This window comes from Procambarus clarkii, chromosome 43 (assembly GCF_040958095.1).
Source record: "Procambarus clarkii isolate CNS0578487 chromosome 43, FALCON_Pclarkii_2.0, whole genome shotgun sequence".
Classification (NCBI taxonomy): Eukaryota; Metazoa; Arthropoda; class Malacostraca; order Decapoda; family Cambaridae; genus Procambarus; species Procambarus clarkii.
This window is the reverse complement of record NC_091192.1, coordinates 8,272,583-8,296,680: the sequence shown is the minus strand read 5'-3', so window position 1 is coordinate 8,296,680 and position 24,098 is coordinate 8,272,583. Positions and strand designations below refer to the sequence as shown.

Sequence of the window (24,098 nt, the reverse complement as noted above, 5' to 3'; positions counted from 1 at the left end):
TAGGCAGCAATTATATCAGTTTTGTTGAATTCAACGAGCAGTTGGTCTTTTGTGAGAGCATGTACAATGTCAAAACACTTCTCACCTTCACTTTCCACTGGGATGTCTGAGGATGACACAATAACAGGGTCCAGCAGCTTTTTGCTGGACCCTGGACTTGTTCATCCTGGGAGATTTGTTGTTCTTTTTTCCTTGCGCAGCCTTGTTTTTGATAATCATAGTTGGTTGAGTATGGTATGGGGAATATGTTGTAGTTGAAACTTGCGTCAGGCAGCAGGCACTGGTACTCACACCCGGAGAGGATTATTTTGAATTTTGTTTGCAGTGGAATAAGTTGACTGGGTTGGTTACTGTCGATGTGTTATGACATGCTTGGACTCCAAGTACTTAACTGCCAATAGGTGGTGTTCTACATCATTTGGGGTGTAGTTGGGGGCTGTAATACAGCTTTGAGTGAAGAGTGCAGCGAACACAAGTCTTAGTGCTGTGGCGGAATAGGAGTAACTCCTCCGTAACCTAACCTAACCCAAGTGTTGCTGGGGACCATGATCCTCTAACCCAAGTGTTGCTGGGGACCATGATCCTCTAACCCAAGTGTTGCTGGGGACCATGATCCTCTAACCCAAGTGTTGCTGGGGACCATGATCCTCTAACCCAAGTGTTGCTGGGGACCATGATCCTCTAACCCAAGTGTTGCTGGGGACCATGATCCTCTAACCCAAGTGTTGCTGGGGACCATGATCCTCTAACCCAAGTGTTGCTGGGGACCATGATCCTCTAACCCAAGTGTTGCTGGGGACCATGATCCTCTAACCCAAGTGTTGCTGGGGACCATGATCCTCTAACCCAAGTGTTGCTGGGGACCATGATCCTCTAACCCAAGTGTTGCTGGGGACCATGATCCTCTAACCCAAGTGTTGCTGGGGACCATGATCCTCTAACCCAAGTGTTGCTGGGGACCATGATCCTCCAATCCAAGTGTTGCTGGGGACCATGATCCTCCAATCCAAGTGTTGCTGGGGACCATGATCCTCCAATCCAAGTGTTGCTGGGGACCATGATCCTCCAATCCAAGTGTTGCTGGGGACCATGATCCTCCAATCCAAGTGTTGCTGGGGACCATGATCCTCCAATCCAAGTGTTGACGGGGTCCATGTGTGGGGGAAAATTCTTCAACATTTAATCTAATATAATAATAAAGTAAATAATTGATACAACTAAATACTAGAAAAGTGAACTGTAAAAACTTTTAAATATTATTTGGAGTATTTCCCTTGCACATCTTTTGGGAGGTAAGATCAGTAATGCTGTGACTACCTATGACATAAACATGGAAATAATTTCAATAATAAAATCATTTATAAATTCGAATCATGGGGTTACTAGTACACTAATTACTGTGTTATTATTGAAATAAGTTCTTTGTTGTCTAATCGTGAACGTAGAATACGTCAGACAGCTCTCTGTAACCCGACTAATCATGGTTGGATGCGTCGTCTCGGCAGACACGTGATTCACCAGAACGGGTAAAGGTCTCTCGTAGATAACTCCATGCTGTAAAATTAATATTATATAATTTCTATATAGTTGTGTTTATTTATACAACTACACATTGAAAGTGGAGTAGACTGATTGTGGGAAACATACTTAATGGTGTTTTTTAATATTTTTACTTAGTATACTTGTAAAATGCAGCATGATGCTGGCTCCTTCGACACCTATTGCATGTGTTTAATGGGGTCTCACAGTTGTTAGTATTATATGGTTTGAAACACCTGGTACACCTGTGTAGTTGCTTGAGTCGCTTGACTCGGGTGTCTGTTAGGATAACTTGTACAGTTATATAGTGAATGTTCTTGATGACAAAACAGACATAACCCCCAGCCTACAGCATGTTTAAGGGTCACCGGTTTAGGTGAAACAGTGACTACAGGTTTTTGAGGGTCCTGCTTTCTTACTCTTATTGCCTTGTTTCTTCCACCTTGGTGTGGAAGTGTTTGGTTGTTGTTTCTCAGGAGTACTTATGGTACTCTTAGGTCTCACTGATAAATCAGTGTTTGACCTGCTAGTGTTAGATTGATTGCTGAATGATTTTAGCAGTGACTAGAGTTTTAGGCTAAAGACTTGCAAGGAGTCAACTGATTGATCTGGCTGAGTCAAGTCCAGTAACTGGTGCACGAGTGTTATGATAGGCTTCTCTTTGTCATGACTTTTCCTAGAGAGCTGAATTGCTTGATTAGTGTTACTATTGTCAGCATTACCTCTAGAAGGCTGGTTTCAGTGATTCGGACTATCACTATTTTGGGTTTAAAGTTTCTTGTTTAGCTTCAGCTTTAATTTCAGCTTCATTTACCCCTTATGTTCACTTAGAAGGCATAATAGTTCAGTAGCCTCATGTATTGAGTTCTCGGAATCCATAGAATATGTGGATAACGTTTCTGAAAACTGTTCAGTTTCTGTTAATGTGTCATTGGGTGTCATTGGGTGAAGCTGTGTTAGATGAGGCTGTGGAGAATGATGTTCTTATCTCAATTATTGATTCAGTGTAAGGATCTAACTTGATTAGAGGAGTATCCTCATATTCATGTGGCTCTAATACTAGCTCTTAATACTGATTTATTTTATCTGATGAGCTGGCAGCAAGGTTTTCACGAAATGATCTAGCAGAAAAATGTATGTAGGTAGCTTCCATCCTCACCCTTCTTTAGCCAAAAATTTATATAGTTGGTTGCACGTTTGTAAAATTCTGGCCTTATTCCCCAACGGTTACTACTTGTTGTTTGGTTAGGTTGCATCAAAGTAAAGACAACTGTGCAGTTATTTTCTTTAAAGAAATTGTTTATATATCTAAAATTATTAATTATTTCTGGTGGGTGTCGAGTTGAATGTATATCATTACCAGAAAGATATATAATTGTTAGACGGAGGCGCCAGTCTAAAGCTAATATTAACACAGGATTGTTATAAAATTATGAGCGGTTGTTCCAGGAGACCTAAATATTCTCGCATCAGTGTTAGTTATGTGATTCAATGTTGTGGGCAACTGACTATGGCCCACTATTGTCACTTTAACCATCAGGCTTTCGCCTAGCAGGGATGTAGATGTTTAGTCAAATTGTGATTGTAAAATAATTGAGTTAGGCTATGATATTTGGAGGTCTACTGACAGCCATAAATATTGATTTAATTATAGATAGACTAACTCCTGGTAATACTCTTAATCAAAGAGATATAATATTATCAGTGTTAGTAATTTGTTAATTTATTATACTGATTATATGTAAACCAGTAATTTAAATTTGATATACTGATCTATCCAGTTCGAAGGACCATAAAAAATGTGGGGGAAAATTCTCCAGCATATAACCTAATACAATAATAAAGTAAATAATTGATTCAACTAAATACTAGAGAAGTGGACTGAAAAAACTTTTATATATTGTTTGGAGTATTTCCCTTGCACATCTTTTTTTTTTTTTGGGGGGGGGGAAGGGGGGGGTAGAATCAATACTAGTGAGACTATCTATGACATAAACATGGAAATAATTTAAGTAATGAAATCATTATTAAATTCCAATCATGGGGTTAGTACACTAACTACTGTGTTATTATTGAAATAAGTGCTTAGCTGTCTTGTCGTGAACGTAGAATACGTACGTCAGCTCTCTGTATACCTGTCTAATCCTATTCTTATGCGTCATCTCGGCAGACACGTGATTCACCAGAATGAGGTAAGCTTCTCTCATAGATAACTCCACGCTGTAAAACTAATATTAAATAATTTCTATATAGTTGTGTTTATTTCCACAACTACATATTGAAAGTTGAGAAGACTGATTATGGGAAGCACACTTACTGGTGTTTTTTAATGTTATCCCTGCATAACGATTGGACACCAAAAAAAACACAATACTATGTCCACAACAAAGTGAGTATTGGGATACTTATCCAACTGGGCACCACGTCCACAAAGAAGACGAAGCTGGCAGTATAGTCCGAGATCCGATAATGCTCGGATGATCCGTATAACAGACGATTATAATCACCAGCGTCGGGACACAGATCAAGGTGGTTTCGTTCTCTAGCCAAGTTTCTCGGCAAGTGATCCACGTGCCACCTAGTGCAGGATGGTATAAATTTGGCAATATAATTCACGATATTTTATTCTAAATTCCTATTTGATTAAAACAGTGCCGACATTAATTTTCGTCATAAAAAACATATCTAAGTAACAACAAACAGTTTTCCGCTGTGTATATTATTGAACCAAAGTGACGTTAGATAAATTACATATATACGTAGGTGAAATTCAGTACGTGACTTTTGTTGATCCTGGATCAGCTGATCGTAGGTGTGGAAAACTTTACTTAAAACCTGAGATATAATTTGCTCAAAATGAATTAAATCAATTTCCATTCGATATTACCTAATAAATTCGACAAGGTTAAACTGGGATTAATTCGATTTATATATATATAACTCTATATACTACTTCCTATGTACCTAGTAGACATATATATATATATATATATATATATATATATATATATATATATATATATATATATATATATATATATATATTTTCCACCGGCTGATGGAATAACAGCATCGATACTAGTGAGAATTTGGTTGCACTACGCTACTGTTTAGTAGGGTAAATAAATTTAATTTTCTAGCACAATAAATTTATCTTATCGTACTAGTGGTTAAATTTGGGGTTTCAGAAATTTCAGACACCATGATCTTCCAACTAAGTGTTACCGTGGTCCATGGTCCTCCAACCCAAATGTTTCTGGGGTCCATGGTCCTCCAACCCAAATGTTTCTGGGGTCCATGGTCCTCCAACCCAAATGTTTCTGGGGTCCATGGTCCTCCAACCCAAATGTTTCTGGGGTCCATGGTCCTCCAACCCTAGCGTTGCTGGGGTCCATGGTCTTCCAACCCTAGCGTTGCTGGGGTCCATGGTCCTCCAACCCTAGCGTTGCTGGGGTTGGAGGACCACAAAACCGCGTTTTGTGGTCCTTGGACCACAAAAACGCGGTTTTTGTGGTCCAAGACAACCATTTGTGGTTGTCCACAACCATTTTGTGGACAAGGACAACAATGGGACCACCAGTCCCAGGGAGGAACAACACCAAGACGATGGCTGCTGTTGACACAAGAACCATCAGGTTTCTCAGTTGGAACATTCGTAGCATCAACAAAAGACTGAATGACCTAATTGCATATGTTACCAGTAACAACATAGATATAATTGCTTTACAGGAGCTCTACACGTCCAATATGATAAACAAAACCCCACCAAAAATCAGAGGGTATGCATCGTATAATAACAGTAACGCCACAGGCCTATTAACATACGTCAGAAGTGATTTATCGCACATTCTTGTGAGCACGTCACACAATGTACACACACAGTACCATCACTTTCATGTACAAACTACAGCAGGCCACTTTTCATTCCTCAACGTATATGCCAGAAGCCAGAAACTCAATGTAGCATTGCTCCCAGATCTAGACAATCATGGGACATTATACATGGGAGATTTTAATGCTAGACATATTACGCTGGGAGACATTACTAACAACGATAATGGATGAAAATTTATCAAATATGTTTATGATAACAGATTAACCGTGTATACTACGGATACCCAAACTCATTTAATGGGAGGCAGACTTGATTATGTAATGGGTAGAAACCTTGTGCAAGATAGGATAGAATGTTCGTTGGTAAATCCCTTAGTTAGTGATCACTATGCAGTTTCTGCTTCCTATGAGGTACAGTGTGATGTACCTAGTAGACATCAGAGACAGAAAATGAATATTCCATATGGCTTGGATGACCACATTATTAATTGTATATCAAAATGGTATCAAGATTACACAATAATGAATGTACAAGCCTTCTCCAGAGATCTCGTTGATACGATTACTACCTACTACGACACATGGGTGTGTTGGGGAACAGGCCGTAAGCCTAGCAGAAGTGGCCAACACCTACCACCACCCAAGTGGGTCCTTGACCCCGTATTTGTTAAAGAACATGAACGAGTAAAGCAACTAGGAGATACGTACAAACGAACCAAAGCACAAGGTGACTTGCATGCATTTCTAGTTGCAAATAGAGAGGTGAGAGACATGAGCAACGTTATACGTAATAAACATTGGGAAGAGTTCCTACAAAGTATAAATGAGCAAACAACACTTGTTGAAGTTTGGGAAAAGATACGAAAAATCTCTAGAAGCAGCCCAACCAAACCGCTGCACCACAGCCCACTAGAACAAGCAAACATCCTCCTTGATCAATGGGCACTAACATCGAGCTACGACTCACTCCCAATTAACATACAGCACAAACTTGATGACACACGCCCCAACAGACAACGAACCATCAATCTTGTCTGTACAGCTATCGACGTGTCGGACCTTAATGATGTAACTGAATGGGAATTAAATCATGCACTAAAGATGGAAAAATCAACTGCTCCTGGAGAGGATGGTATTACTTACAGTCTACTGAGATTAGTCTCACACGTACCAGGTAATCCACTATTAGTGTTGTACAGAATAAGTTTACATGAAGGAGTATTACCTGATGCTTGGACAAAGAGTGTAATTGTTCCCATCCCCAAACCACACTCAGATAATTATAGACCCATATCTCTAACATCGTGTGTTTGCAAAGTGCTTGAACGTATTGTTCTTAACCGACTCATGTATCGTATACAGGGGCACCTGTCACCCCAACTGTTTGGATTTATGCCTGGGCTCAGTACACAACACTGTTTTGCTGAGTACTTCGCACATATTGAAGCTTCCCCCTCAAACAGTCTTCATCGACCTAGCAGCAGCTTTTGATACAGCAAACAGAGAAATCATACTGGAACAGCTTGTCGAGCTGGGAATACAAGGAAAATTACTGAAATGGATAAAGGGCTATTTGTCTAATCGAACAGCATATGTTTTGATTAATGGTGTTAAAAACACAGAGAGCAAACACTTTGAACTGGGAACTCCACAAGGAGGGGTCCTCAGTCCCTTGTTGTTCAACGTTCTGATGCATAAACTTATTAAAGATCTTCCAACTAATAATGAAGACACTGTCATTTGTTATGCTGATGATATATGTTTACAGGCTGCCACCGAGCCTAGAATGCAAGTTCTGCTCGACGCTTTTGTTACTAGAGCTGAGGAATGTGGCCTCCTTATCTCTGTACAGAAAACCCGTGCCCTCATTCCATGTGGTATTTCACCAGCCAATTATCATATAGATGGGCGAGCACTTGAGAGCTGCGAGTCTTACAGATACCTTGGTGTCCCCATTAACGACCCTGGGTAACTTTCTTCTCTCAGGAGGAGACTTTGGGAGAGATTAAAGCCCTTGCAGGTCCTTGTTGGTGTCAATCATGGACTTAACGTGAGACTTGCTAGAATGTTTTATGTATCATTTATACGCTCTGTGATTGACTACAATGCTCTACAACTAACACTGTATACTGGCAAAGAGCTGAAATCTCTTTGATTTCTTGAAAGTCCACGAGAATAGTTAATATGAGAGCAGAGTTAAAATTACCTACCATAAGTGAGAGAATTTTGTCTATTAGCACAGTTTTCGGCGTGAAGGCATTGAGTAGATCTAGACAACACATGAAGTTTCAAGCTAAACTTTCTAATATGCTGCACTCACCTGAGGTCTATAGAAGAAGAACGAAATCTGATTATGTATATTGGTTCTACAAGGTAGCCAACTCCATCAAAATATTAAATATGTACCCAACTCAACTAATGATTAATCAGCCAATTACTCCATGGGATAACTGGGATCTATCAGTTGATTTTGTAAATGCGCCCAAGAAAGATAGTGTGCACACTACATTATTAAAACAATTAACACTGAAAAGCATCACTGAAAGTACTCAGAGTATGGGTAACGATGTGTATCAGTGCTATACCGACGGCTCTGTAGAAGAAGGTGGACGATGTACCGGATGTGCATGTAACATATTTGAACAATCTTCTCTCGTACATACAGCAATGAAGCGCGTCAATGACTGGGCAAGTACAACTCAAACCGAACTTGCAGGCATATACCTTGCCACTGAATTTTTAAAAGACAAAGGCAGTGGACTTATATACTGTGACTCGCAGAGTGCACTCCTGGCATTGAACGCACATAGTAGTGACACCCAGAAAATAGTCAGTGATATTCGAATGAATGTTTTAGCTGCTAAAGAAAACAGATTTGAGATTAAATTGCTATGGATACCATCACATGTTGGCATCTCAAGGCATGACACTGTTGATATGCTTGCTAAGACAGCCTGCAGAAAACCAGTGGTAGAAATTGATATGGGTGTTTCATTAGCAGTGACAAAGAGAATACTTAAACAAATAGCTAATGAAAATCTCACCGACCTAACAAATTCACAAAGACCTGAAAGTTGTAGCATTAAATATTATGATAGATATCGTGAGGAGACATTCACATATGGGACTAATAGAACAAGAACCCGGCAATGTGATATTATAGTAGCCAGAATACGCCTGGGATATAGACGTATCTGGCAGCTTTCTCAAAACCTAAATGTCGAGTACACAATGTGTCAACTTTGTGAAAGAGAAAACATGCACTCTCTTGAACATTATATTGTAGAATGTCCCATACTGACTGACTTTCGCCCTCCTGGGCTAAGGTATGCTGAACTCTGTAATTACTATATGAGTACTGGAACACTTGATATATTGAACTTGTATCCAAGATTGACCATGTAATATATCAATTATACAATGTATATATATAGTGTAACTATATAACCTGAGCTTGTAAAAGCACCTTCATCACCTTCAGTGATTAAGTGCTTAATTGCACACTAGTTTCTTTATCAGCTATCTCACCTTGTCAGAGTAAAGGAGACAAATGTATGTGAATGCATATGTGTGTGTATATATGTATGTATATGTGTGTGTGTATGTATATGTATGGGTATAAAGTATATATGGAAGCTGATCAGAATTACATTTCACCTTTGTGAATGTACATTAATGACACTATGTAAAAGACACATCAAACACTTTATGTAGGGCATACGTAAATCTGTGTATCTATGTATTTACGTATGTAGGTTAGCTTAACATTTTAAAAGCACCGAATCACCTTCTGTGGTTGAGTGTTCAATAAACCCTTGAACTATATGTTTAACACATCTCTAACCCTGTCCATGGAGGACAGAAGAAAATTTATATATGCTGGTTAGCATTGTAAATGTGTGGCCACGTCTGTGGTAGAAAATAATAATAATAAAAAAAAAGCTTCAACATGTGTGAGTTGCCACAAATATTTTTTGTTCATTTTTTACATACATTTCTAAACACATTTGTTTTGTTTTTCCTTCCCAATCCTATGTATAATGAACACGTACTCAATATTATGGCAGTAGAACATCCGTACTGTTCCAAGACACTGTGTTATATGTGTCACAAATGTGTCCATATATATTGCTCATATATCCAATGTTTCATATTCATTTATGTATATTTACAACATATTTACACACTACACTATCACACATTATATACATTCACCATCAACTCACTCAGAACTCCGCAAGTGTGAGCTGCCACACCTAGCTAGCCCTCCGTCACTCCTCCAACACCTAGCTTACTCCTTACACCTTACTCGCCAACACTCGTCCTCCCCCCCCATACTGTTATTGTATTTATTACACTACACACGTTATTCACCATAACTATGCAAGTAATCCGGTACTGTGTCCAAACAGCACACTGGCCACCATACACTGCATGAGAAATCACACAGCAGCCAGCAGACGACACTACGAATGCGACGCCACCTCTCTCACCAAAATGGCTCCTCCCAACATACTCCTGTTGCTGTTATTACACTATACACACATTGTATATACCAATGTACATATGTGTTTACCATAGGGAACCACTAAGCTAGTATGGGGAGCAAAACAAGAGTGGCTGCCACATACAGTGACGCTACCTGGATACCCTCCCTCCCTCCCTCCTCAAAATTCCTCCTCCCATAAAAATACGCACAGTGCTAATTATCACCACAATTCTGCTATTATCACAATCCTGGTCACTAAATCTTGTAAATGAATAATTGACCACAAGTTTATTTTGTAAAGTAATATAAGAAGTCGTTTGAAGATTCCTAGATGGACGAAATAATGCCGTGGTGCTATGGCTAGCGCTGTGAAGATCGTGAATAGCATTGATTCACTGATATTTGAACATTGTACGCAGTCATTATCACACTCAGGCTCTTCTGTAATACTATCATGGCTAAATAATACCAGTTACATATATATTTTGACATTATTAGGTGATGCTGTGGTCACAAGCTGAACAGCAGTGCTGTGAGCTCATGCTGCGAGTGCCAGCCTCGTTTGCTCACTCAGTACTGAGGCTCTCTCACCCGGGAATGTTGCACACGTTTTTTTTAATGGCGTCTGTGTACAAGAGTTATGAGGAAACTGATGTGAACCCCATGTAGCCGCGGGAGTTTTGATTGAAACTATACCTATAAGATCCTGGAGGCGTGTTGCGTACCCTCTGTCGAGCGCCTGCAGGCGCGTTGCGCAGCTCATTGGTTAATTAAAGAATCGTATTTTTTTGAAAGAGTTATTACGAACAGAGATGTGAAACATATTAAAATGCTATTAACATGGTTGTCTTAGTATCTCTGTATTAAGTTGATAAAAAAAAGTTTTGTCAGAGCTATAATATCAGGTTGCTAAAAGTTATTGAATAAACGCGTTACAAGATATGTCTTTGGTAACCGTTTGTTATATATGACAGAGAAACCCTAGTGCATAGAGGATGTTACATAATAAGAAATGTTACAAATGTTACGAAAAAAGTTGTAAATGTTTAGTTCGATATAATACTTAAAATTGATTATGATTACATAATGCAGTGTCTTAGTAAGTTTAACACAAGCTTTGGTTTAAATATGTCACAGAAACAAAGTTCTTGATACTTATTTATTGAATGAAGAAGAATGTTATGGTGAGAGTATTATTTGATGTACAAAGAAGTTCTAAAAAGTAATTATTTTATGTAACGTTACGTTAAAGAGTGTGAATGATTATTAAATTATATCGGAATGTATTATTGCCATTTTAGAGAGTTTCTTTAGAGCGCGAAGATGTATTAGAAAATTATTTGAAGCTTAAAGATGTCTTAGAAAAGTACAAATGTTAAATAAACGATCTTGGAACGTATTATTGCTGAGTAAAGATGTCTTGGAGAGATTCTTTAAATTAAAGAACAAAGATGATTAAAGAGTATCATTTTTATGTAAATACAACACAGAGAGTCTTTTAATGCTTGGAGAGTATTCTTATTGTTTCCGAGATTACCTTTGATAGTATGAATAGTATTTTGATATCTTTGTGTGTATTCTTAAAGGCTCTGAGATTAACTTTGATGGCATGAATAGTATTCTTAATGTCCTTGAGTATGTCATTTGAAAATAAGTTGACATGTGAGAGTCATTTGATGCACAAAGAAGTTTTGGAGCATTTTTTTTGTTAAGAAATGATTTAATGAAATTACTCTTGACTATTTTTTCTTATTCCACGAAGCATAATGTTAGTTAAGAACAGTGTTGAAAGATCCCTTTGAGTATTTTTTGGGATCGAAAGAAACATAATAGTAGTTAAGAAAGTGTTGAAAGAAGCTGCACTTTACTATTTTCAGTTGAGAGAAGTGTTATTTTTGTTAAGAAATTATGAAAAATAATGAACGTGACTATTTTCAGTTGATTGACGAATAATTTTGTTAAGAAACAATAAGAAAAGAATGTCTTGGTAAACTATAAATGTATAAAGTGCAGATTTGTTTAAAATCTTTATTAGTAAGAAATAATAAGTTAATAAAGAAACACATTGACATAGTTGTTTGAAAATAAACATTGGTAAATCCAAGTAAATAAAAATGTAAATGTTCGTTTGTTCAAAATTGCTAATCTCCGAAAGTTCTTCACTGATTCCCTTGAAATTTGGAGACAACGTTGGATTCAAATAGGGATGTAATCTTATACCTACTATATACTTGCCTCACCTGTGACAAGAAAAAGCATTTTTTTTTTTTGGAAAATAGCGCCATCTGTGGGACGTAAGAGCAACACACGCTGTAATCTCCGAAATTACTTCACTGATTGCTATGAAATTTTGGCACAACGATCTATTCAAATATGCGCTTGTTTATATATGCCTACCATATAGATGCCACACCTGTGACAGGTAAAAACATGTTTTTTTTTTAAAACAGTGCCATCTGTTTCATGTAATAGCAACACATGCTATACTATGTTATGATTCCAATTCATTGTTTCCGATTGCATTGATAAATTGAATTTTCATAGATTTCGATTTATTTTTATTATTATTTAATTATTTTGTCTGCCATTGCGTTGGAATTGAGCTATGCTGTTTACCATACCGTTCATTTTGTAAGTATAAGTATAGATGCCACACCTGTGACAGGCAAAAATCATTCCTTTTTAGGAAACAGTGCCATCTGTTGCACGTAAGAGCAACACACGCTATACAAAATATGTTACGATTCCATTTCAATGTTTCCAATTGTGTTGATAAATTGAATTTTCATAGATTTCGATTTATTTTAATTTTGCTTTAATTATTTTGATTGACATTGCGTTGGAATTGAGCTGTGTTTTTTTACCATACCGTTCATTTCATGAGAATATTTTACTTTTTCATTTGTTCATTTTTCATTTAGTTTTTTTTATAGCTGTTTTTCTTATATTTCAGTGATGGGAACATCAGGTCATTTGATGTTCCCAGTTTTCTGATAGGAATATCAGATCATTTGGGAATGCACCGGAGAAGTGAGTGCGGAGGATGAGGGGCAGGAGTGAGAGATGATGGGGAGGACAAGGGAACATGGGAGGGGGTAATGGTGGGGACTACGAGGGAGTTGATTATGAGGAGGACGAGGGGACAGGGAATGGGGAATGGATGGGAGGACGAGGGGATGGTGGAGAGGACAAAGGAATGGGGGAGTGGGGAATGGTTGGGAGGACGAGGGGAGTGGGAGTGAGGAATGGATAGAAGAACGAGAAGATGGGGGAGGGGGAAATGGTGTGGAGGACTAGGAGACAGGGGAAGGTTGCTGTGACTCAGCAACACACAAGCATTGTTGAACCACAGCAATGCGTGGCCGAATACAGTTAGTGACTAAATAAAATTGTAAATTACTAAATGAATTTTAACTAACTTTGTTAGGGGACAGTAATGCGATTGATAATACATAACCATGAACTATTTAATGAATTACAAAAAAATGTACATATGATTTTAAAGAAACAGAGAATATGTGAGAGAATGGGAAGAACACAGTGAACATGCAGGAAACATGAATTCAACTTACAGAGAACAAGAAAACATGAAAGGAATATATAGAGTATATGAAGAATGAACAACAAACTTTTGAAAAACATTCTGAGAACATTATATAAACATAACAAAGAACACAGAACATAAGGGGAATGCGAAGAACACTGAGAAACAGGGGAGAATATGAATTGAACTGGCAAAGAATTAGAAGAACCCGGAGAAACAGGTGAAAACAAATATTTGAACTTGCAGAGAATTTGCTGAGAACATGAATAATGAGTATAAAAGTTGTGCAAAGAATATACTGTGAACATGGAGAGAACACACACAAATTTGGTAAAATTATTGGTAATAGCTACATTTCAAATTCTTGTGGGACAGAGTTGAGAACGGATCTGGGGGGAGGTGAAGTTTGGGTGGAGTTGTGGAAGGGGTGAGATGCTGGTGAAGCTGGGGGTAAGATGGAGATAAGTGAGCGGATGGGTGTGAGGGGCATGGAGGGAATGAGGGAGGGAGGGGGAGGGATAAGGTGTGTATGACCTTGTGATAATTTCCTGGTGAGTGATTATTTACACAGTTAAGTAAACAAGAATATTGAAGGAGAGGTTATGTTTACTTTGATAAGGTGTTTTGTCTAAGTATATTGTTCTCCTTCCCCCGTTCTTTACTTTTTTTTACACATTGTACTAAAATTTCAGAACGCTGTCATTATTGTCTACTGAAGGATGTCATATTCAACCGCTCTAATATTATATTTATTCTAGTGAATATTTAACTAAGCATGGGCTATTTATCTCTACTCATCCAACAAGCTTAATAGGAAAGTTTCTTGCAATGGTATTCATTAGCCTTGGTGTCCAAACTCCACTCTGCAGTGGTTTAATGTCTTCCATTCCATTCTACAGTGACTGAAATACCCTACAATTATGCATTTTCTACTCATCCTGGCTGCTAATAAATTTCCCCACTCAAATGATAAGATATATTTTTACCAAAATATTCTGCCTATATCCCTTGCTGTTGTAGGCGGGTCATGAATTACTGCCACAACAATTACTCAGATCACTATTATGACTCCTCTGACGTAGCCGGTGAACCCACTGCAGTTAAGAGCTTTAATCTCTTCACATCTACAGTGCATGTCTATCATTAGGGTTACTCGTCCTTCTCCTATAGGTATGCTATCATATATTATCTACTGATATCCCATAATGTCTCCTACCCCACCCCTTCACGGTACAGCCGCCTTCTATATTAACTTTAACTTCAACAGGACTAAACTTCCTCTGGGTGGGCGGCACTGACCAGAACCACGAAGATTACTGGACGTGGGTAGATGGAACACCAATGCGTCTGGAAGCCTCTTACTGGGATCCCGCCTCACCTAGATCTACCTCATATGACTGTGCTCGTCTTGATCTTGTGACCGAGGTTATTGTTCGAGTGCGCATTATAAATATTATTTGCAATGTGAGAAATTCCTTCGTGTGTCAGCAGGGTGTCACCCCGGCTATTTAGACATGGCATTGGTGCTGTTGTGGTATACACACCCACTCACCCACACACACACACACACTCACACACACACACACACACACACTCACACACACACACACACACACACACACACACACACACACACACACACACACACACACACACACACACACACACACACACACACACACAAAAACACACCATGGGAAACAGAGCTCAGGGAAAAGACGGGCCAAGGCACGATGGACTACATCACGTAGAAGTGCAAGGAAGCAGCAAACAAGTTTGTCCCACTCCAAAAGGAAAACAGTGAAATGAAAATGAGAAACCCATGGTTTAATCAGAGATGTAGACTAGCTAAGCAGCAAAGTAAATAGGCGTGGAGAAACTATAGGAATAACAGGACACTTCAGAGCAGAGAAAGACACCAGAGTGCCAGGAATGAATATGTCAAGATGAGAAGAGAGGCAGAAAGACAATACGAAAATGACATCGCAAGCAAGGCAAAGACTCAGCCTAAATTGCTTGCACAGGCACATCAGGAGAAAAACAACAGTAAAGGAACAGGTTATGAAATTAAGGTTAGGGGCAGAAGGATTCACTACAAATGAAAAGTTAGTGTTTGAGGAACTGGAAAAGAAAGTCCAGGAGGTCTTCACCTTAGAGCAAGGAGAAATTCCAGAGGCAAGTGTGGGAATAGCTAACCAGGAACCACTGGAAGAGTTTGAGATTACCAGCGGGGAAGTAAGGAAGTGTTTACTAGAGTTGGATGTGACAAAGGCTATAGCCCCAAATGGAATCTCCCCTTGGATACTAAAGGAAGGAACAGAAGAACTGTGCCTGCCACTCTCCATAGTGTATAACAAATCACTGGCAACAGGGGAACTGCCAGAAATTTGGAAAGCAGCTAACGTAGTCCCGATATACAAGAAAGGGGGATAGACAGGAAGCACTGAACTACAGGCCAGTGTCCCTAACCTGCATACCATGCAAGCTGATGGAGAAGATTGTGCAAAGAAAGCAAGTGGAACATCTGGAACGAAAGAACTTTGTAAAACAGCATCAACGTGGGTTCAGGGATGGCAGGTCCTGCACCACAGGGTTACTTGAATTCTATGACCAGGCAACAAAAATCAGGCAAGAAAGAGAAGGCTGGGTAGACTGCATAGTTTTGGATTGCCAGAAAGCCTTTGATACAGTACCACACAAGAGGCTAGTGAAAAAGCTGGAGATGCAGGCTGAAGTGAAAGGGAAGGTACTCCATTGGATACAGAAGTACCAATATAAGCAACAGGAGACAACGAGTCAATGTGAGGGGTGAGGTCTCAGATTGACGAGACGGTACAAGTGGAGTCCCGCAGGGATCAGTCCTTGGACCTATACTGTTTCTGATATATGTAAATGATCTCCCAGAGGGCATAGACTCGTTTCTCTCAATGTTTGCTTATGATGCAAAAATTATGAGGAGGATTGAAACAGAGGATGATTGTAGGAGGCTACAAAATGACCTAGACAAAGTGAATGGTCCAACAAATGGCTGTTAAAGTTCAACCCGAGTAAATGCAAAGTAATGAAACTAGGCGGTGGAAACAGGAGGCCAGACACAGGATACAGAATAGGAGATGAAGTACTTAATGAAACAGACAGAGAGAAAGATCTAGGAGTTGATATCACACCAAACCTGTCTCCTGAAGCCCACATAAAGAGAATAATGTCTGCGGCATATGTGAGGCTGGCTAACATCAGAACGGCGTTCAGGAACCTGGGTAAGGAATCATTCAGAATCTTGTACACAACATATGTAAGACCAATCCTGGAGTATGCGGCCCCAGCATGGAACCCGTACCTTGTCAAGCACAAGACGAAGCTGGAAAAAGTCCAAAGGTATGCTACTAGACTAGTCCCAGAACTAAGAGGCATGAGTTATGAGGAAAGGCTGCGGGAAATGCACCTTACGACACTGGAAGACAGAAGAGTAAGGGGGGACATGACCACAACCTACAAAATCCTCAGGGGAATCGACCGGGTAAACAAGGATGAACTATTCAACACTGGTGGGACGAGAACAAGGGGACACAGGTGGAAGCTGAGTACCCAAATGAGCCACAGAGACGTTAGAAAGAACTTTTTCAGTGTCAGAGTAGTTAGTACATGGAATGCACTAGGAAGTGATGTGGTGGAGGCTGACTCCATACACAGTTTAAAATGTAGATATGATAGAGCCCAGTAGGCTCAGGAATCTGTACACCAGTTGATTGACGGTTGAGAGGCGGGACCAAAGAGCCAGAGCTCAACCCCCGCAAGCACAATTAGGTGAGTACACACACACACACGAGGGCTGACTGGCCGAGTGTTAGCGTTCTAGACTCGTGGACCTAGGGACCCGGGTTCGATCCCGGCAGCCGGCGTCAAAACAAATTGGCAGGGTTTCCTTCACCCTGATGTTCCTGTTACCTAGCAATACCTAGGAGTTAAACGGATCTTGTTACACCCTTCAGGATCCTCACTACACCCACCAGTAATGTACACATCACACCCCTAAACCACCACACACTGCTACACACCTCAGCAACACCACTACACCCACCAGTAATGTACACATCACACCCCTAAACCACCATACACTGCTACACACCTCAGCAACACCACTACACCCACCAGTAATGTACACATCACACCCCTAAACCACCACACACTGCTACACACCTCAGCAACACCACTACACCCACCAGTAATGTACACATCACACCCCTAAACCACCACACACTTCTACACACCTCAGCAACACCACTACACCCACCAGTAATGTACACAGCACACCCCCAACACCACCACACACAGCTGAACGAGACGATAAAGCGAAGAACGAAGCTAAACACTAAGATAAAACTAGCATACAGTCCTCTACCGACATGCTAACATTAAAATGGTTTTGGTTTCATAAACAGATTTGCCACAGAGATAAAATTTAACGTTAAGAACTTTTAGAGAACATTGACAGTGAACTATAGATAATAAAATATAATTGATATAGACATATGTCTTAACGTTTTTTGCAAAGATCTGTCAAAATCAATAAATTATGTAGTTGAAGCATTTGAAATAAATAAATACAAACATTTGTGTTGTGATTCACATACAAACTCCTGGAAGAAATGACCTAGAAATTCACCGACATAAACAGATAGAATATTACTTAAGAAAACAAGAATAATTTGCACCAAATATCATTTAACTAGAAAATATAAATCTCGAAAAATTAGAACTTGGAGAAAACAGACCAGTGAATTATACCAGTGATTAGATGAGATTATTATACCAGTGAAACTAACTGTAGATAACTTTTATTAACAAACTTGTCAGAAATAGTCTGAGCTGTTGTGATCAGGTTGTTCTGAACCCATCAGATATAACAAATTTAGAGAAATTTTTCTTCGCAAAAAATAAAGTAATCAGGAGCATTACAGTGTTAAGGTTACACACAACATTGCAGTGTTAAGGTTACACACAACATTACAGTGTTAAGGTTACACACAACATTACTGTGTTAAGGTTACACACAACATTACAGAGTTAAGGTTACACACAACATTACAGAGTTAAGGTTACACACAACATTGCAGTGTTAAGGTTACACACAACATTACAGTGTTAAGGTTACACACAACATTACTGTGTTAAGGTTACACACAACATTACAGAGTTAAGGTTACACACAACATTACTGTGTTAAGGTTACACACAACATTACAGAGTTAAGGTTACACACAACATTACAGAGTTAAGGTTACACACAACATTACAGAGTTAAGGTTACACACAACATTACAGAGTTAAGGTTACACACAACATTACAGAGTTAAGGTTACACACAACATTACAGAGTTAAGGTTACACACAACATTACAGAGTTAAGGTTACACACAACATTACAGAGTTAAGGTTACACACAACATTACAGAGTTAAGGTTACACACAACACTTAAAGAGCCCCAAACTAAATATAGCCAAAGAAGGAATGTTCCGAAACTTTAATTTCAACAGCAGGGGGTTATGACTGATCAAATATAAACAAGAAAAAGGGGTTATAACTGGACAAATATAAAATCTGAAGATGGTTACGAATAAATAAATATATACAACAGCATTGGTTGTGGCTGGAAAAATATAACAACAGAGATTTTCGACTGGACAAATATATACAAGTTGGGTTATGACTGGACAAATATATACAAGTTGGGTTATGACTGGACAAATATATACAAGTTGGGTTATGACTGGACAAATATATACAAGTTGGGTTATGACTGGACAAATATATACAAGTTGGGTTATGACTGGACAAATATATACAAGTTGGGTTATGACTGGACAAATATAAACAACAGCAGGAGTTATGACTGGACAAATATAAACAACAGCAGGAGTTATGACTGGACAAATATAAACAGCAGGAGTTATGACTGGACAAATATAAACAACAGCAGGAATTATGATATGAGTATGACTGGCCCTCAGTGGAAGACAGAGTCCAGTAATATTTAATCCTTAATGACTTAGAAACTTTGGAATTTAATTACTTGGGAATAATTCTAGAAACTATTTCATTAATTACTAAAGACAATGGAGTATACTATGATCCAATAGGAAAATGCAGGATTACAGGGAAAGGTTCGAACAGCATGTTAGGTTCTTTAGAATTTAAAATAATATGGCGGGGAAAAATTTACTAAAAACCGGAAACACTTAAACTTCTTTATTTTATAATTACTTCACATGGAAAATTAAAAATCCTAGTATAAGTTCCTATTTCTAGAGGCAATGGTTGGGGGATATCACTGTGTACATAACTGACAAGCAACGTTACCTTCTCCCTGCAACCTACAGCGCGATGGTGTTGGCCTCGCAGACCTGTTGTTACCACTTCCTCACTCCAGATCACACTAACTCAAAATTTGGTTAACTGTCCCAAGGTAGGCCTCGTGACCCCACCCCGCACATTTTCTCTGGCTCTCCAAACTCCGCCTATCTAGGTTTGTTACGGCCACTATGGGTCGCAACCGGGTTCTTTGATGGTAGAACCAAAATGATAGTATCCGACCCCAAGTTGGTAGTATGCTTTCAAGAAAGTGGCTATGTAGTGCATAAAAAAAGAGGGGATGAACAAAACACTGTTCCTTTCGTCAATGTATTTAATATCTTTCCACCACCGTTAAGTATATATATGTACACCGTCACCATAAATAATATATATAGAACAGATAGGCTATTACTAAACCTATGTACAATCCTTTCGCTCAGGATATCAAACGTGTTCACGTGCAGAGTTCATCAATCCCCAGTATTTCTTCACTGTCCAGTAGCGTATCCAACCTTACTGGGAAGAACACCGGCGAGTTCACGTGTACGTGGGCCAGCCCACCGAGAGTGTCATGAGGTGCCTGTACCCCCACGACCGCTCTCCAGCTACTCGCTGGCAGAGTACCTCAGCCACACGCTGAGCGGGGTCACAATACAGGGGTAGCGATCCCCTGGCAGCAGTCTCTAGCGACCAGCTAGCACCACTATTCAACAGGCAACTCCCTGTCGTCAGTCTCTCCCCTAAGCCAGTCCCAAAGGTACGCCGATCTTTTCAACACTAAATCACTAGCAGCTACCACACTGCTTCATCGGCGGCGGCTTACTTGGTCGTTTCCAGGACCCTGTAGGGAGACTGTGGACTGCCCAAGATGAACTGCCGTCTCCAGTACCGCTGCCCCCAGACGTCACCTCTGTGGACACAAAAACGTCATCAATGACCTTGCCGATACTGGTGAACTAGGAAATACCACTAACCCACTAGGGAGTTGACATTGTGCACTAGGTGGCGCTGGTCTTGATGCGTCACCTCACCAGAGGTCATTCACAACGACCCTTCTGGCTAACCAAGGCAGGAATCTTTAGCCATTTGCAAGTTTTAGACCGCCACCACCAGATGGCATTGTCCATATTACGTACGATTCCCGGGCAGTTCGGGTGCGGACTCATAAATGGCACTGGAACTGCCACTCAACACCCTGACAAGAGCGACGAGTCCGTAACAAGGTTTAAAGCCAATCATTTTAACTAGGCCTCTTTGTGACAACACCCGTAGGATATATGAGATCTATGGGTAGATGTTGGACGGGGGGAGAGGGATGGGAGAGTGCCAGCACAACAAGACTGGCACCTGACTCAAGAATTGATAGATGAGACCCTAGGCTTCATCCTGTCCCAAGACATTGGATACCCGGTGGGGAGGGGGGAGAAGGGAGGGGGAAAAATAAGAAGAAATGAGAGAGAGAGCTGTTTACAGTTTAGACCGTTACAGCCACTCTACTATCGTCCTTTCGTTCAACATATCCAACCCCCTTTAATATGCTCTCCTCAATATTGTGGTTTATTGTCTGTTGTGCTGAACATTTTAGTCTTGGTGAAAATGATCTTATTCTCATACTCACTTGTGTTGTGTCTAAATATATCACTCTCCTTCCCCTGTCCTTTAGTTTTTTACACATTGTACTAAAATTTAAGAATGCTGTCATTATTGTCTACTGAAGGGTTGTCATATTCAACCGCTCTAATATTACATTTATTCTGGTGAATATTTAACTAAGCATGGGCTATTTATCTCTACTCATCCAACAAGCTTAATAGGAAAGTTTCTTGCAATGGTATTCAGTAGCCTTGGTGTCCAAACTCCACTCTGCAGTCTTCCATTCCATTCTACAGTGACTGAAATACACCACAATTATGCATTTTCTACTCATCCTGGCTGCTAATAAATTCCCCCACTCAAATGATAAGATATATTTTTACCAAAATATTCTGCCTATATCCCTTGCTGTTGTAGGCGGGTCATGAATTACTGCCACAACAATTACTCAGATCACTATTATGACTCCTCTGACGTAGCCGGTGAACCCACTGCAGTTAAGAGCTTTAATCTCTTCACATCTACAGTGCATGTCTATTATTAGGGTTACTCGTCCTTCTCCTATAGGTATGCTATCATATATTATCTACTGATCTCCCATAATGTCTCCTACCCCACCCTTTCACGGTACAGCCGCCTTCTATATTAACTTTAACTTCAACAGGACTAAACTTCCTCTGGGTGGGCGGCACTGACCAGAACCACCAAGATTACTGGACATGGGTAGATGGAACACCAATGCGTCTGGAAGCCTCTTACTGGGATCCCGCCTCACCTAGATCTACCTCATATGACTGTGTCCAACTTTATCGTGTGAGCGAGGTTACTGATAGAATGCGCCTTGTAAATATTAGTTGCTCTGCGACTTATTACTTCGTGTGTCAGCAGGGTGTCACTCCGGCTATTTAAGCATGGCATTGGTGTTGTTGTGGTGTCCACACACACACACACACACACACACACACACACACACACACACACACACACATACACATGCGAGGCCTAGTGGACAGCGCTAGGAGGTCATAGGCCTAAGGGTTCGGTTACGATTCCCATCCGAGGCAGAAACAAACTGGCAAAGTTTTATTTCACTTGATGACCCTGTTATGACTGCCTACATCCTGGGGAGGGATGTGTGTGTGTGTGTATGTGTACTTACCTAGTTGTGCTTTTGGGGGTTGAGCTTCGGCTTTCTGGTTCCGCCTCTCAACTGTCAATCAACTGGTGTACAGGTTCCTGAGCCTACTGGGCTCTATCATATCTACATTTGAAACTGTGTATGGAGTCAGCCTCCACCACATCACTTCCTAATAAATTCCATATGTCTTCTACTCTGACACTGAAAAAATTCTTTCTTATGTCTCTATGGCTTATTTGGGCACTCAGTTTCCACCTGTGTTCCCTAGTGTGTGTGTCTCTGGTGTTAAATAGTCTGTCTTTATCTACCTTATCAGTTCCTCTGAGAATCTTGTATGTGGTGATCATGACCCCTCTAACTCTTATGTCTCCCAGTGACGTGAGGTTTAATTCCCGTAGTCTCTCATAGCTCATACGCCTCTATTCGGGTACCAGTCTAGTGGCAAACCTTTGAAAATTTTCCAGCTTAGTCTAATGCTTGACTAGATATGGACTCCATGCTGGAGCCACATATTCCAGAATTGGTCTGACATATGTGGTATACAAAGTTCTGAATTATTCCTTACACTAGTTTCTAAAGGCCGTTCTTATGTTGGCCAACCAGGCATATGCCGCTGATGTTATCTTCTTGATATGGGCTTTAGGGAACAGGTCTGGCATGATATCAACCCCCAGGTCTTTCTCTCTCTCTCTCTTACTCTTGAAGTATTTCATCTCCCAAATGATACCTTGTAACTGATCTTCGTTACACGGTATCATTTGGGAGATGATATCATTTGTTAGATGGTATCATTTGGATGGAGGACACACCAGGGACACAAGGAAAAGTCAAAGTGACCCAATGAAGGAAATGTTAGCTCAAGTTTGGGAGGAATTCAGGAAGGAGACGCATGAAATAAAGAAAACAATTAATAACCTGCAAAGTGAGCTGACAGTAGCAGAGGAGATCAAATCCCTCACGGAGAAAAATAATAAGACTGAGCATCAAATAATCATCCAGAGGGAAGATGGAAATTGTGCATTGGAAGGAAATACCTCTGTATCTGAAACATTTGTGGAAATACTGAGAAAGAGCTCAGAAGCAATGGACACAGTGACGTAGGTAGCCATGCAAGCAGCTACCTCACAGGAAGCAGTAAGGTGCACCAGTCAGCTGCTCGAAAGAAAAAGATCAGTGGTAGTTGTAGGCATCAAAGAACAGGAAGGATCCAATAGGCAGGAATGGAATAGCAAGAACAGAGAGGAAGTACATGGGATACTGAAGGGGTTACAGATGGAAGGGTCTGAATAAAACATTGAGAAGGTTCTCAGGTTGGGCTGGTACAACAAGGACAGAAACCGACTGGTAAAGGTGGTTTTTACAAACGAGACCACGAAGGAGGTTATTCTAGAAAGGATTAGTCATCTACAGTAAGTGGATGAATTCAAAAAAGTATACCTGCAGAGGGACAGGGCGAAGGAGGAGAGAGCCAGGGCAGCAGAGGCAAGGAGGAAGCGCAGGGAGAGTGGAGTAAACCAGGAAATCACAGCCCCCAACACAACAGTCCCAGAGACAAGAGAGGAACCCACAACCATCATCCCAGCAACACTAGAGGGGAGGGCAACACCAC

General features: G+C 40.1%; 1 protein-coding gene across 2 annotated transcripts in view; it reads left to right on the top strand.

Moving 5' to 3' along the window:
• The window catches only part of LOC138349997 (hepatic lectin-like), a 79,558-nt gene extending 57,283 nt beyond the window's left edge, over positions 1-22,275 (top strand). Inside the window, exon 3 of one of the 2 annotated variants that reach the window (XM_069300027.1) lies at positions 22,016-22,275. In XM_069300027.1, coding sequence (XP_069156128.1) covers positions 22,016-22,260 — 245 coding nt within the window. In that variant the 3' untranslated portion in view covers positions 22,261-22,275. Of the gene's footprint in view, positions 1-14,673; positions 18,017-22,015 lie in introns of those variants that run through there. The other variant, XM_069300026.1, reaches the window with a different exon arrangement.
• The last annotated feature ends 1,823 nt before the right edge of the window (positions 22,276-24,098 follow it).